Source organism: Pseudophryne corroboree, chromosome 10 (genome assembly GCF_028390025.1).
Source record: "Pseudophryne corroboree isolate aPseCor3 chromosome 10, aPseCor3.hap2, whole genome shotgun sequence".
In the NCBI taxonomy this organism is placed as follows: domain Eukaryota; kingdom Metazoa; phylum Chordata; class Amphibia; order Anura; family Myobatrachidae; genus Pseudophryne; species Pseudophryne corroboree.
In genome coordinates this window covers 171830526-171846638 of record NC_086453.1, presented here as the reverse complement: position 1 = coordinate 171846638, position 16113 = coordinate 171830526, and the positions used below count along the sequence as shown (strand labels likewise).

General features: G+C 46.6%; 1 protein-coding gene across 3 annotated transcripts in view; it reads right to left on the bottom strand.

Annotated features, from left to right (window-relative positions):
* Positions 1–16113, bottom strand: part of TMEM51 (transmembrane protein 51) — a 418775-nt gene that overhangs the window by 149885 nt on the left and 252777 nt on the right. For all 3 annotated transcript variants that reach the window (XM_063942938.1, XM_063942937.1, XM_063942936.1), the window contains one exon: positions 148–606. In XM_063942938.1, coding sequence (XP_063799008.1) covers positions 148–485 — 338 coding nt within the window. In that variant the 5' untranslated portion in view covers positions 486–606. The remainder of the gene's footprint in view (positions 1–147; positions 607–16113) is intronic.

Sequence of the window (16113 nt, the reverse complement as noted above, 5' to 3'; positions counted from 1 at the left end):
CTTTAAAGTACTGTATACTAGAAGAACTTGCTTCTCATTGCTACATTAAAGCACCATTTCCTTCATAAACACATTGGTGCTGTAATTACTTAAAGATAATAACAAATGAAAAGGCAATATCTATGTTGCTGGTGACCATATTCTCACCTGTCAGTTCGTGGAACAGTTTCCTGCTGGACAACCCGCGACTCCTCCATACTTGGACGCCGTTTACGTTTGTTGCGTATGCTCAAGCAGATGGCCAGTAGGAGCAGCGCTATGCCTGATCCTACAAGGACATAGGCAACAGAAAAAGTCTTACTTTTTAGATTAATCTCCCCTGGATTCTCTGAATTGCTGCTGTTTCCATGGGATGGCCCAGGTTTGTCATTGCTGCCAAATCCAGGGACAAGGTTCCATACAGCCATCACTACACCAAGCACCAAGAGGCCCACTCCAATAGCAGTGAGGGCATAATGGGATCGACTAGATTTTGATTGTGCCATGGCCAGGGACCAGTTTAATCACAGATGTAAGCAAATGGTCCGGTCTTCTTTAACATCTCCTGTCTGCAGAGGGGAGGACAAAAGATTGCCGCTAACTGCAGTCCACATACATTATAGGCACCTGTATATTAATACAAAAGACAAAAAAATCAATGAGAATAAGGCTCTGCCACTCAAAATTATTCAAAATGTTAAATCTTTTTTTTTTTCAAATATGGAAACTTATGATGTATGTAGATAAACACAATTACAGACAGGTTGAGTAGATTCCTGTAACAAGATTACATTGCAGGTTTAGCATCTAATTTTCTGTATATATTTTAATTTCATATAATTAACAGTACTACAAAGATGTAAAGGGCACCTACTGCGAATTACGCTAACAGCCCATCATCTAGATGTATACATTTATTTGTTGTACAAATTTTAGAAGCAAAGCACGACTATTGATTGGAATGCCTTCGTGCACATTTAATTCATTTTGGACAACAAAATGTAATGTATTTATTTCTGTCGACACTATGATCCTGTCAACTACATTTACCGTATACATGGTAAAAATATTACATTAATGTTAGATCCAGAAGAATCCTGATTTCTGAATGTGGTCCAATTTGCTGTGACCCACACCATAATTCAAGCTTACAATTGATTTTAGTCTAACGCACAATTGCCACTCAATTTGTTGTCTAACAATTAGTGCCGATAGGATATCGGGTGCATGCATGTGGTATCCGATTGGTGCTGCCTAGTGTGAAACCACTTCTCTGCCAAACGTAAAATGCATTGGACTATGGCTTGGTGCATTAGAAGTCTAAAACTGGGCAAACACTATACATAGTACAATATTTCAATCTGATGTGTGTACGTTGGAACGAAAGTGTGTACGGCGGTCTTTCATTGCATCATTACATTTGAAGTGTGGGATGATGCAATGACCAGCAGGACGCAGTTACATGCATGCTGTAGTGACATACCGTGCAACCGTACACCGGATCATGCAGTGTGTATGGCGCACTGCATGATCATTACATCGCATCATTGGCTGGGTCACATAACTGAAATTGGGGCAGATGTATTAACCTTGAGAAGGCATAAGGAAGTGATAAACCAGTGATATGTGCAAGGTGATAAAGGCACCAGCCAATCAGCTCCAATATGTAAATTAACAGTTAGGATCTGATTGGCTGGTGCCTTTATCACCTTGCACATATCACTGGTTTATCACTTCCTTATGCCTTCTCCAGGTTAATACATCTGCCCCATTGTTCCTTATTACACTGAATGGTATTTTTGGAGCTTCAAGCATTTGAGAAGCAAGTTCACAATAGATGAATGGTATGCATATGGGGGTTCACTCAGATGTGGTTGATGTTGCGCCATCATGTGCAAAGTACCGATGTTTGGTCCTTTGCGCATTGCGCAGGACCCATTCTGCGCAAGTGCAAATGGGTCCTGCTACGTTGGAAGCAAGACAGCAGTAGACTGTCAGTGATTAACAGACTGCTACTGATCGAGGGGCAGGAAGAGGATGGCGATGGCCTCAGTGTGATGGTAGCAGGAGCTGGACGACCAGCCTGTACATAAGCATGTGCAATCACCATTCTAATCCATCTGGCCAGAGTCTGCTTGGAAGCAGGCCAGCCACGTTTGTGAAAACCAAACAGTACAAACAGAGAATCAGATTTCCTAATGGAGGATATTCTCTTCACATAGATACGGAGAGCCAGTACGACATCGAAAGACTGCTCTTTGGAAGACAACTCATGAGAATTATAGGCCAGAACCACAATCTTCTGGTAAAGGTGGAAGGAAGACACCACTTTGGGTAAATAACCCGGTCGCGTTCTAAGAACCGCCCGGTCACAGTGAAAAATCAAATGGGGGGGGACTTACAGGATAAGGCACCCAAGTCCGAGATCCTTCTAGCTGAAGCAATAGCCAGCAAAAATAGCACCTTAAAGGGAAAGCCAATTAAGGTCAGCAGAGGTTCAAATGGAGACTCTTGCAAGGCCTCCAGCACCAACGACAGATCCCAATGGGACACAGGAGGTACATAAGGAGGCTGAATCCGCAACACGCCCTGAGTGAATGTATGAACATCAGGTAGGGCAGCAATCTTTCTCTGAAACCAAACCGACAAGGCAGAAATGTGAACCTTGAGGGAGGCCAGACGAAGGCCTAAGTCCAGGCCCTGTTGTAGGAAGGCCAACAGATTGGCCGTGCTAAACTTGAAAACGTCATGATTGTGAGACGCACACCAAGTAAAGTAAGCATTCCAGACCCTATGGTAAATCCGAACAGAAGCCAGCTTATGGGACTTCAACATAGTTTGAACGACCACCTCAGAAAAACCCTTGGCCCTCAGGACAGAAGCTTCAAGAGCCATGCCGTCAAAGCCAGACGGGCCAGGTCCTGGTAAACACAAGGTCCCTGAACAAGGAGGTCTGGTCATTGTGGAAGGAGAAGGGGACGATCTAACAAGAGACCCTGTAGATCGGAGAACCAGTGCCGTCTGGGCCACGCTGGAGCGATCAGAAGTAGGTTTCCTCCTTCTTGCTTGAACTTACGTATTACTCTGGGCAGGAGAGACACCGGAGGGAACACGTACGACAGCCAAAAGTTCCATGGGATTGACAGAGCATCCACAAACGCTGCTTGAGGATCCCTTGTCCTTGCTCCGAAGACCGGAACTTTGTGATTGTGTCGAGACACCATCACCACATCTGGGAGGCCCCACTTGTCCACGAGAAGTTTAAACACCTCAGGATGGAGGCTCCATTCTCCGGCGTGTACGTCCTGATGACTGAGAAAGTCCGTTTCCCAGTTTAGGACCCCCGGAATGAACACTGCGGATATGGCCGGCAGATGTTGTTCTGCCCACTGAAGGATCTGTGATACTTCCCTCATTGCCATGCGGCTTCGAGTGCCACCTTGATGATTGATGTATGCCACCGTGGTGGCGTTGTCGGATTGTACTTGAACAGGTCTGTTCTGTATTAGATGCTGGGCCATTGTCAACGCATTGAACACTGCCCGCAGTTCCAGAATATTTATCGGGAGTAGAGACTCCTCCTTGGTCCACCGACCCTGAAGAGAGTGTTGTTCCAACACCGCGCCCCAACCTCTTAGACTGGCATCTGTCATCAGCAGGACCAAGTTGGGTATCCAGAAGGGACGGCCCCTGCTCAATCGTTGGTCCTGAAGCCACCAGCTCAGTGACAGGCGGACATCCGGAGACGAGGAGATCATGTGAGATCTGATCCGGTGAAGCAGGCCGTCCCACTTGGTCAGAATTAACTTCTGCAGAGGGCGAGAATGGAATTGAGCATACTCCACCATGTCGAAAGCCGATACCATAAGACCTAGCACTTGCATTGCCGAATGTATCGACACTTGCCGACGAGATAGGAAGCATCGAATCCTGTCCTGAAGTTTCAGGACTATCTCCTGAGAAAAGAATAACCATTGGTTGCGAGTGTCCAGTAACGCTCCCAGATGTATCATGCTCCGAGCAGGAACCAGGGATAATTTCTTCCAGTTGATCAGCCACCCGTGGGCTGTCATGAACTGTACCGTCAGACCTAGATGACACAGGAGAAGTTCTGGGGAATTTGCCAGGATCAACAAATCGTCCAAGTACGGCAGGATCCTGAACCCTTGACGACGGAGTGTAGCAGTCATGACCGCCATTACTTTGGTGAAAACTCGGGGAGCCTTTGTCAAACCAAAGGGTAACGCTCAAAATTTGTAATGAAGATTGCCCACCGCAAACCTGATGTACTGCTGATGAGACACTGCAATAGGAATATGCAGATAGGCATCCTGTATGTCCAGGGAGACCATATAGTCCCCAGGCTCCAAGGCCAGAACAATAGAGTGCAGAGTTTCCATACGAAACTTGGAGACCGGCAGATACTTGTTCAAGGACTTCAGATTGAGAATGGGCCGCAAGGACCCGTTCAGTTTCGGGACTAGAAACAGCGGTGAATAGTACTCCTTGCCTCTCTGAGCCAGAGGTACCTGTACTACCACTCCTGTGGACAGGAGGGAATGTACCACCGATTGTAGAGTGTTTGCCTTTGTCGGGTCCAGAGGAACATCTGTCAGGCAAAATCGATGAGGGGGATGATTCTTGAAGAATACGGCGTAACCTCGAGTGACGACTTCCCTTACCCAGGCATCGGAAGTGGTCTTCAACCATTCCTGGGCAAAACGTAGAAGTCGGCCCCCCACCCTGGGATACCCCAGAAGGAGGCCCGCCCCGTCATGCGGCAGGCTTGTCAGTTTTGGAAGCAGACTGACGGGCAGCCCAGGCTTGCTTCAGTCTGGGCTTGGCAGGTCTGGAAGCACAAGCTTGCTTTGGGTACGCCTGACCTTTTGCTTTACCTGGAGGATGAAAGGGCCAAGGGAAAGTACTTTTAGCCTTCTGCATGGAATGAGCTGTACTAGGTAGGCAAGCTGTTTTAGCAGTAGCCAGATCAGCCACAATCTTATCGAGGTCATCTCGAAAGAGAATGTCTCCCTTGAAAGGAAGCACCTCCAGGGTTTTCTTGGAATCCATATCCACCGACCAGGATCTCAACCAAAGGATACGTCTGGTCAAGACGGACGTAGTAGCAGCCTTGGCCGCCAGCACCCCGGCATCGGAGGCTGCAGCCTTAAGATACAGAGAAGCCGTGGTAATATACGAGACATTGTCGAGCATGCTCAGATGCATTAGAAGGCAGCTCCACCTCTAGCTCCTGAGCCCATGCCTCAACAGCTTCAGCAGCCCAAGTTGCTGCAATGGTTGGCCTATGCACAGCCCCCGTTAGGGTGTAAATCGCTTTCAAACAACCCTCCACACGTCTATCCGTCGGTTCCTTCAGAGAGGGGACGGTAGTTACTGGCAGAGCAGAGGAAACGATCATATGAGCCACATGAGAATCTACGGGCGGAGGAGTTTCCTAATTTTTACAATGCTCCTCAGAAAGAGGATAGCGAGCCAACAGTCTCTTATTCAGTGAATTTTGTCCCCGGATTTACCCAGGACTCCTGACGTATGTCAGCCAGGTGTTGAGAATGAGGTCAAACTTGTTTAACCACCTTCTTCCGTTTAAATTTGTCCAGATTTTGAGAGAGACAGCCGCAGGCTCGGGTTCATCAGAGACCTGAAGAATGAGCCTGATAGCCCCAATCAAATCAGGGACATCCACCATTGACTTGCCCTCCCCATCAGAAGCATATGAGTCAGTGTCTGTGGGGTCAGTATATGCACCATCCTCCTCAGAGGATGTGTCCGGGATAGCAGTGGATTGTGAGGATGTAATGGCCCGTTTAGAAGACGTCTTAGTCTTAGGTGGGCGAGAGTGAGATTTAGATTTAGTCAGTCAGTGACCAGTTCAAGTGCTGTAACCGAGTGGAGATTTGATCTGCCCATGGCGGATTAATTGCAGGGAGCATGAACTGCTGTAGTGGCACAGGTGTTCCCACAGGGGGCGCCAGTTTAGTTACAAGCGTGTTTAACAGCGTGGAAAAGGTAGCCCAAGGCGGATCATTTGTTGCCTCAGGTGCTACGGACCCACTGGGGGGTAAGGAACCCCCTGAACCTGAACTCTCTGCTGCCATCTTATCCTCCAAAATGTCTGCGGCATCACCACAACGCAATGTGGGAGAAGCCCCAGCTCCGTCGCTTCGTGTAGCTGACATAACACTAAGCACAATATTGGGCAACCCGGTACAATTCTCAGCAGCTATATACCTAGCAAGAACTCCCCATGAAGTGTAACTGGGTCAGCACAAACTGGGAATCCAAGAGATATATGGTGACTATAAATCACAAGGAACAATAAACAGCAAGTATAACTTGTGAAAAATCTATATTATACAGAAAACCTGATACACTTTGTCAAAGTCGAAAAATATCATGATGCATACCCCTTGTACTAACCCCTCATGCACATGCACGCTGCTCGTGCACCTTTTCCCCCGTGCGTGCACATACCCGCAAGTTGCATAAGATCGCTTCGGCGATCGTGCGCATGAGATGTGTATTTACGGCGGAGTTTGTGAGCGTGTAGCGTGCGACTCGATCGTAGCATATTTAACCCAAATAGTGCATTTTGTAGTTAATATTCCCCTGGACCATGTCAGCGAGTATGATTAGTTTAAACTGTTCCTGGACGGAGAGATTCCTCTTTGCATGATAGGAAGGGTCAGATAAAGGTTGAAAGGTGGTGTCTAGTATCCAGCTGTAGGGTATTTCTAGGGTAACATTCCGGTGTTAGTTAGGAAAGGATCGCTCGCTCCTGCGTATAGTTATGTACAGAAGTAGATTATGAACATTAACTGTACTTGCTGTAAATTACACATGCGGCGGGAATCCTGAGGATACCTCCCACCAGAGCAGTTGGGGAAGACACAGCCCACCTGTTCAAATCCACCTATGGCCTTTGCTGTAATGTAGAGACACATCCCTGTGTCCAATGAACAATGAGATTACAGGTACCATTGTATTGTGAATGTATGTTGTGTATATAAAGACCACTGTTGCCTGGCCAGCCTCATGTCTCTGAAGGCTTTCTACCTGAACAGCTGAGGACTGGATTCCAGGTCGCGCATGCGAAAGATTCCCCACGTATGTATATTCTCTGTAGCCATTGTTCGCCATTGTTCATCTTTATTCTCTGTTATTCTGTTAGATTTCCTTGTTAGTTTGTAGTGTATAACTTGTATCGGTTTTCCCCTTTTTCTCCGAATAATCCACGGCAGTGTTAGAGCTGCTGTGGTTTTAACCAAACTCGGTGTTGTGTTTTCACTTTCCTGCAAAGGGCTCTCTTAGCATCTTAATCGCTCAAACAGCATACACATTGTTAAGGTTTAAGCGTTACATCATTACAGTATTTGACTACTAAGGTTTAGAGTATAAGTATATTCTTACTGTGTTTTATTAACAAGGTTTAAAGGTTATCAACTGTGTGTGCGCCCGCTGTGTGTATTCCGTACACTCAGCGCACCGTGTGTACGCCAAGTGCGTACCACGTGCGGGACTCTGTACGCAAATAGCGTACAAAGTGCGTAGCACGTGGTCTAGCGGCTCCACGGTAATAGTGTATAGCTTTATGTTTAAAGATAATAATTGACATTATCAATTGGGGGCAATCGTCCGGTTCTCCTCATATCCGCAGCCTAGCAGGACAAGGCAGACTTTTATCTATCAGCAAAGGGCAGGAAGGTAGTATCCCCTGTTAGCCGTTTTGTGGTCGGGGATACACTGGTGCTGATTAGATAAGCGTCTGCTCCGCATGGTTTGTTGGGATGCTGGTGGGATCCAGAAGGTAAGAACGCAAAGCTATTTTAAATCTGTAAATTTCTGTTTTGCGCCAAATGCACACACAATACAAGCATACACCTGTACTCTGCATATCTGATCATATTGTTGCAAAACAAGGTAAAATAACTTCAGGGGCTCGCATGGTGTGTGATTTCTTAGTGACAAAGGAAGCCGCATGGTTTGGCCTCCATTTTGGACTAACCACATGGCCTGTCCACCATTTTGTGTAACCCTTATGGATGTGGAAGGGGGAGGAGCAGCGGCCATTTTGGGAAGGCCATTTTTTTTCTAAATGGCTGATTTTCACTGCCCGAATAATCAGCCGTCCTTGGTCAAAAAGAAATCACCATTTATGAGTTACCAATGCATTTATTTAACCCATGCCATAGTCAATTACAAATAGATTCAGATGGGGCTTAATAAAAGTTAATAGTAAGATGAATACGTCATGTAAGAACCACGGCCCTCATTCCGAGTTGTTCGCTCGGTATTTTTCATCGCATCGCAGTGAAAATCCGCTTAGTACGCATGCGCAATGTTCGCACTGCGACTGCGCCAAGTAACTTTACTATGAAGAAAGTATTTTTACTCACGGCTTTTTCTTCGCTCCGGCGATCGTAATGTGATTGACAGGAAATGGGTGTTACTGGGCGGAAACACGGCGTTTCAGGGGCGTGTGGCTGAAAACGCTACCGTTTCCGGAAAAAACGCAGGAGTGGCCGGAGAAACGGTGGGAGTGCCTGGGCGAACGCTGGGTGTGTTTGTGACGTCAACCAGGAACGACAAGCACTGAAATGATCGCACAGGCAGAGTAAGTCTGGAGCTACTCTGAAACTGCTAAGTAGTTAGTAATCGCATTATTGCGAATACATCGGTCGCAATTTTAAGAAGCTAAGATTCACTCCCAGTAGGCGGCGGCTTAGCGTGTGTAACTCTGCTAAATTCGCCTTGCGACCGATCAACTCGGAATGAGGGCCCACATACAGATATAAACAAAGTTTTTTTTTCTTTACCTCTAGGATTCAGTTAAACTCTGCTTGTTGTAAGATAGCCATTGAAATGCAAATTAACCTGTGTGGCTGCTTTTTCCTGGCAGTGAAAAACCACCTTCACAGACAGTCAAAAGCACATTCATATGCAAATTAGAAGCACTTAATGAGTAAATGAGTCTCAGGAGACCAGTGAATGGTACATAGATATATTATAATTATGTGTGTGTGTGTTTATATCTATGTATGTTTTGCAAGATAGCTATCCAATATGAATCATACTATTGGAAGCATTGATTACTAGATTCATTTAGACCTGTATTTTGTGTATTTTGCATATCTACCCGCTTGTTTGCCATTAGCATTGATTACGTGCTGAGAAATTTGTTGCTATTTATTTAAAAGTAAAAAGTAATATTTAAGGGAGTAAGTGTAAAACACACACATAGCCTGGCCCAGTTATAAAGGTTTATACAGGAGATACTGTGTGGTGTTTGGTAAGCGATTATAGTTGAATATCGTTTACATTTATAGAAGAGTGTTATTTGTATGACGGAGGACGTATCCGGCCTTTGTACATGTGTCTCGGACAGCGTGCGAGACTGCGTACGCAACGCAAAGGCCTACACACGTGGCGTATATTACGCAACGTGCGTACAGATACGCCCACTAAATACAAATCACACGATAGCATTGTTTTAGTTTAGGCGATACGGTAGCCACGCGATAATAGCACAAATTTGTTCCGTTCCCAATATTTTAGTTTAAAAGATCCTTCTCTCATTGCATCACCCCTGGGATTAGCCTGTTTTACCTGAATGAAAGTAATTTTTCTGTACAGAAAAATCGAAGTATATATGAGTGAGCAAGAGTGAGTGTGCAAATAAAGGTTTTGTGAACCCAGAATTCGGGATCCCGTAGGAGACCACATCAGGTGAGTGGACACTTGGTGGCGTGGGAGTGGCTTTCTCACGTTAACATTGTATAAGGTATAAAGGAGCAATTAGTATTACAGCAGACCAAAAGGTCGGCGAAGTCAGAAATCCGCTGACCAGGTCAAGCGAAGCTCTGAAAACCCTGGCCTGAGAAAGGTCAGAGGTAGAGAGCGCAGCCCCGGGGGTTTGCGTAGTACCCATATAGGCCCGTTCAGATACGCTCCGGCTGAGGTTTCGCAGCCTAAACAACCGATTCCGTTGGTCGTTCGGCGGATAAGTAATAGTTACTTATACGCAGTGCGACTGTACCGCACGTTACTGTGTGCATTAGTTAGTTCACCTTGATACCCACTCAATTTGCGGGGTCATAGATGCTAATTGTACACGTAACGTGATTTGTGTAACAGTTTTTTTTATTTTAAGGGAGTTTCGCTGGTCACTCAGGAAATCTCCAACAACTGATATTTACTGGGAGGGGTAGCATACTCCCACACGCTCTCAGTAAATAACGGTTACACAGGGGCCCGAGGTTAGGTACGACCGGCATTAGGCAAAGTGTTCGGTGTATTGGCCAACAGGGGCGTGAGTGGGTGAGAGCGCTCGGAGAACTTTCACCGTCGCCTTATCACTGAGTAATTTGGTTTTTGTAAGGATTAGCTGAGAAGGCAATACCTGCAAAGAATGGGGGCCAGTTGCTCAAGTAAGGGACGATCAACAAGGGTTGATATTTGTCGGCCCAAAGGGTCGGCGAGGTACATAATGTGTGAGAAATATGGATCACACGCAGAGGTCTTATGCAATGAGTGGGAACGAATGACTGTGGACGATAGGGAACCGTTCCCTAGGGTAGGCAGTTTTAATCCTGAGGTGTTGCAAAATTTAAGAAGGATATGTCTGATAAAATCCGGAAAGCAAAGGATTAGACATTATGATTATTTACAGTTATGGCAACAGGAGGGTGAGATACAACAGGGATTAGCTCAAGCAGCTGGTTCCAACCCTAGCAGGAAACTGATAGCAACGGCACCACCACCACCATACATAACAGGAGAGAAAATGGCTACAGAGAATGACATACTGATATATGATAAGAGTGCACTTAATAAATGTATTAATGACAATAAGAGTAAACGTAATAAATGTATTAATGACGATAAGAGTAAAACTGATAAATGTATAAATTCTAACCCGTGCAAGTTGCGCCCCATTTTAAACTTCCCTCAGGATTACAAGCGAGAAAGTGAGCCCAGCACGATGTCGGCACTTTCTCTAGCAGCCACCATACAGGACACCCAGGTGGGCACGGCCCAACCAGTAAGAGCAGTAGCGAAGGCCCCTAGTGGAGGGACAGGTGAGGTCGTGTCCACAGGTAAGTACGGTACTGTACATTATGCACAGACAATTGCACCTCACATTGTAGAGTAAGGATAATGTGCATCATAGAGAGGTAGCGGTGTCCGTATTAATGGAAGGTTTAAAAGAAACGTTGAGAACCAGAGTACAAACCACTCAACCTAACTGGAGAGGTATCTCGGTGGCTGCATTAAGAGAGTCCGCTGTTAAGCACGATCGGAACATCAGTAAACACAGGGAGTCACGGGGGTAAGCTGATAACAATAAGTATAAAAGTCCTGACAACGAAGCCACATCAGCCTAAACCCCAGACCCCTGTTGGTAAGTCGTATGTGGTAAAATGTTATAACTGCCAGAGGGAAAGACATTATGCATGGAGTTGCAGATTTAGAGACCCACATAAGGTATATCGACCCCATAGACCTGAACATGACACACTGTATGACGCACGTAATTGTAATCAGGGATCATATAGGAAAAATTTTGGGCCGCACCTGTAATTTGCAGCCAGTGAAGTTGATTATTAGCCTAGGTAGTAAAGCTGAGGTCACAGTTGATGTAATTGGTAGGTCATTCCTTGTAGACACAGGGGCGGCCAGGTAAACTCTGTGATTTATCTTCAAATGTTTCCTCTTCATCTCTGACGTTCACCAGCAGAACTACAGCTCAAACGTCACATGTCTACTTGGTCTTTTCAGAGGTCTGCCCAACCCCAGTATATCTTACCAGCATCATTGTGCCTGGCCATGCACAGAGGGTGGAGAGTGGAAATACTGGTGGGGGAGACTGTGCAGAGATACCGATAGACATGTTGGTGTGACAGCCTGATGGTGAACGGAAATCTGACAATTTTTCTCTTTTTCTATTATTCTCTCTCTTTTTGTTTTTTCATGTTCTACGGATGGTATGTCACACAACAGTTAAACAAATGGTAATGCAAGATTTATGCTCCTTACAGAAAGGTCGCTGATTCGGAAAGAATATCGTATCATTGGAGTGTCCGCTTTGGGAAGACTGAGAGGCAGCACTGTTGAGACAGCATCTGAGCAAGGAGAACAACAAGACTAGAGGCGGTTATCGTACCAATTTTCTTTCCCTTCTATTATTTTCTTTACCTCCCATTACCACTCTTTCTTTCTCCTCCTGCAAGATGGACTTACCCCAAGAGACTGCGTTCCGGGTTTTTCCTGTTGACCCTGTTGTTGACCAGAACAGTCTATTCCAGTGAGAGTACCAGAGAGGTCGAGAAAGGATCTGGAATGGGTTCTGATGACAAGGACGGATTCGTAGAATTCCAAGAGCAACACAATCACCGAGCAAAGGCGAGTATCAGAAAACGATCTGGTAGTCATGACAATAGGAGACATTGTGAAGGATTGTTAGCTGAAGAGAATTGTATCTGTAGGAATTGTGAAAACATAGTTGAGGACGGGTGCATCCAGAGATGTCAGCCCAGCCTTAATATCAACATGGACCGTCATCCATTGAGTGACTATCACTCATTAGTGGGTAAGGTTTTAAACCAAACAGAATGCTGGGTGTGCTCACAAGTACCTCAAGGTCAGAGCAAGTCAGGACTAGTGCCATACTCTTTAACAATAGGTGAGGTACTTGAATTAAGGGGTGGGAGACTGGTGGACAAGAAATTTAATATTTCTAGGCCTCCTAGTTTGAAGCTCCACCAATATCATGTGGATAGGTCCTTAATATGTTTCAACATTTCCAATCCCCGAAAGCCGGGAAATTGGGAAATGACATGGAACAACCAAACCATGACATTTTCACACAGAGCCGATAGAATGCCGTAGACCCTGAACTTATACGCCAAATAGCCGACGGTGGGAGATAATAAGAATTTACTTACCGATAATTCTATTTCTCGTAGTCCGTAGTGGATGCTGGGAACTCCGTAAGGACCATGGGGAATAGCGGCTCCGCAGGAGACTGAGCACAAAAGTAAAAGCTTTAGGACTACCTGGTGTGCACTGGCTCCTCCCCCTATGACCCTCCTCCAAGCCTCAGTTAGGATACTGTGCCCGGACGAGCGTACACAATAAGGAAGGATTCATGAATCCCGGGTAAGACTCATACCAGCCACACCAATCACACCGTACAACCTGTGATCTGAACCCAGTTAACAGCATGATAACAGAGGAGCCTCTGGAAAGATGGCTCACAACAACAATAACCCGATTTAGTTAACAATAACTATGTACAAGTATTGCAGACAATCCGCACTTGGGATGGGCGCCCAGCATCCACTACGGACTACGAGAAATAGAATTATCGGTAAGTAAATTCTTATTTTCTCTGACGTCCTAGTGGATGCTGGGAACTCCGTAAGGACCATGGGGATTATACCAAAGCTCCCAAACGGGCGGGAGAGTGCGGATGACTCTGCAGCACCGAATGAGAGAACTCCAGGTCCTCCTCAGCCAGGGTATCAAATTTGTAGAATTTAGCAAACGTGTTTGCCCCTGACCAAGTAGCTGCTCGGCAAAGTTGTAAAGCCGAGACCCCTCGGGCAGCCGCCCAAGATGAGCCCACCTTCCTTGTGGAATGGGCTTTTACAGATTTTGGCTGTGGCAGGCCTGCCACAGAATGTGCAAGCTGAATTGTACTACAAATCCAACGAGCAATAGTCTGCTTAGAAGCAGGAGCACCCAGCTTGTTGGGTGCATACAGGATAAACAGCGAGTCAGATTTTCTGACCCCAGCCGTCCTGGAAACATATATATTCAGGGCCCTGACTACGTCCAGCAACTTGGAGTCCTCCAAGTCCCTAGTAGCCGCAGGTACCACAATAGGCTGGTTCAGGTGAAACGCTGAAACCACCTTAGGGAGAAATTGAGGACGAGTCCTCAATTCTGCCCTGTCCGTATGAAAAATCAGGCAAGGGCTTTTATAGGATAAAGCCGCCAATTCTGACACGCGCCTGGCCGAAGCCAAGGCCAACAGCATGACCACTTTCCACGTGAGATATTTTAAATCCACAGATTTAAGCGGTTCAAACCAATGTGATTTTAAGAACCCCAAAACTACATTGAGATCCCAAGGTGCCACTGGAGGCACAAAAGGAGGCTGTATATGCAGCACCCCCTTGACAAACGTCTGAACTTCAGGCACTGAAGCCAGTTCTTTCTGGAAGAAAATCGACAGGGCCGAAATCTGAACCTTAATGGATCCCAATTTGAGGCCCATAGACACTCCTGTTTGCAGGAAATGTAGGAATCGACCCAGTTGAAATTCCTCCGTAGGGGCCTTCCTGGCCTCGCACCAAGCAACGTATTTCCGCCAAATGCGGTGATAATGCTTTACGGTTACATCCTTCCTGGCTTTGATCAGGGTAGGGATGACTTCCTCCGGAATGCCTTTCTCTTTCAGGATCCGGTGTTCAACCGCCATGCCGTCAAACGCAGCCGCGGTAAGTCTTGGAACAGACAGGGTCCTTGCTGGAGCAGGTCCCTTCTTAGAGGTCGAAGCCATGGGTCCTCTGTGAGCATCTCTTGAAGTTCCGGGTACCAAGTCCTTCTTGGCCAATCCGGAGCCACGAGTATAGTTCTCACTCCTCTCCGTCTTATAATTCTCAATACCTTGGGTATGAGAGGCAGAGGAGGGAACACATACACTGACTGGTACACCCACGGTGTTACCAGAGCGTCCACAGCTATTGCCTGAGGGTCCCTTGACCTGGCGCAATACCTGTCCAGTTTTTTGTTGAGGCGGGACGCCATCATGTCCACCTTTGGTTTTTCCCAACGGTTTACAATCATGTGGAAGACTTCTAGGTGAAGTCCCCACTCTCCCGGGTGGAGGTCGTGTCTGCTGAGGAAGTCTGCTTCCCAGTTGTCCACTCCCGGAATGAACACTGCTGACAGTGCTATCACATGATTTTCCGCCCAGCGAAGAATCCTTGCAGCTTCTGCCATTGCCCTCCTGCTTCTTGTGCCGCCCTGTCTGTTTACGTGGGCGACTGCCGTGATGTTGTCCGACTGGATCAGCATCGGCAGACCTTGAAGCAGAGGTCTTGCTTGGCTTAGAGCATTGTAAATGGCCCTTAACTCCAGAATATTTATGTGAAGTGATGTCTCCAGGCTTGACCACAAGCCCTGGAAATTTCTTCCGTGTGACTGCTCCCCAGCCTCTCAGGCTGGCATCCGTGGTCACCAGGACCCAGTCCTGAATGCCGAATCTGCGGCCCTCTAGAAGATGAGCACTCTGCAACCACCACAGGAGAGACAACCTTGTCCTTGGGGACAGGGTTATCCGCTGATGCATCTGAAGATGCGATCCGGACCATTTGTCCAGCAGGTCCCACTGAAATGTTCTTGCGTGGAATCTGCCGAATGGGATTGCTTCGTAGGAAGCCACCATTTTTCCCAGGACCCTCGTGCATTGATGCACTGATACTAGTCCTGGTTTTAGGAGGTTTCTGACTAGCTCGGATAACTCCCTGGCTTTTTCTTCCGGGAGAAACACCTTTTTCTGGACTGTGTCCAGGATCATTCCTAGGAATAGAAGACATCGTCGGGATCAGCTGCGATTTTGGGATATTGAGAATCCAACCGTGCTGCCGCAGCACTACTTGAGATAGTGCTACTCCGACTACCAACTGTTCCCTGGATCTTGCCCTTATCAGGAGATCGTCCAAGTAAGGGATAATCAAAACTCCTTTCTTTCGAAGGAGTATCATCATTTCGGCCATTACTTTGGTAAAGACCCGGGGTGCCGTGGACAATCCAAACGGCAGCGTCTGAAACTGATAGTGGCAGTTCTGTACCACAAACCTGAGGTACCCTTGATGAGAAGGGTAAATTGGGACATGGAGGTAAGCATCCTTGATGTCCAGAGACACCATATAATCCCCTTCTTCCAGGTTCGCGATCACTGCTCTGAGTGACTCCATCTTGAATTTGAACCTCTGTATGTAAGTGTTCAAAGATTTTAGATTTAAAATAGGTCTGACCGAGCCATCCGGCTTCGGTACCACAAACAGAGTGGAATAATACCCCTTTCCCTGTTGCAGGAGGGGTACC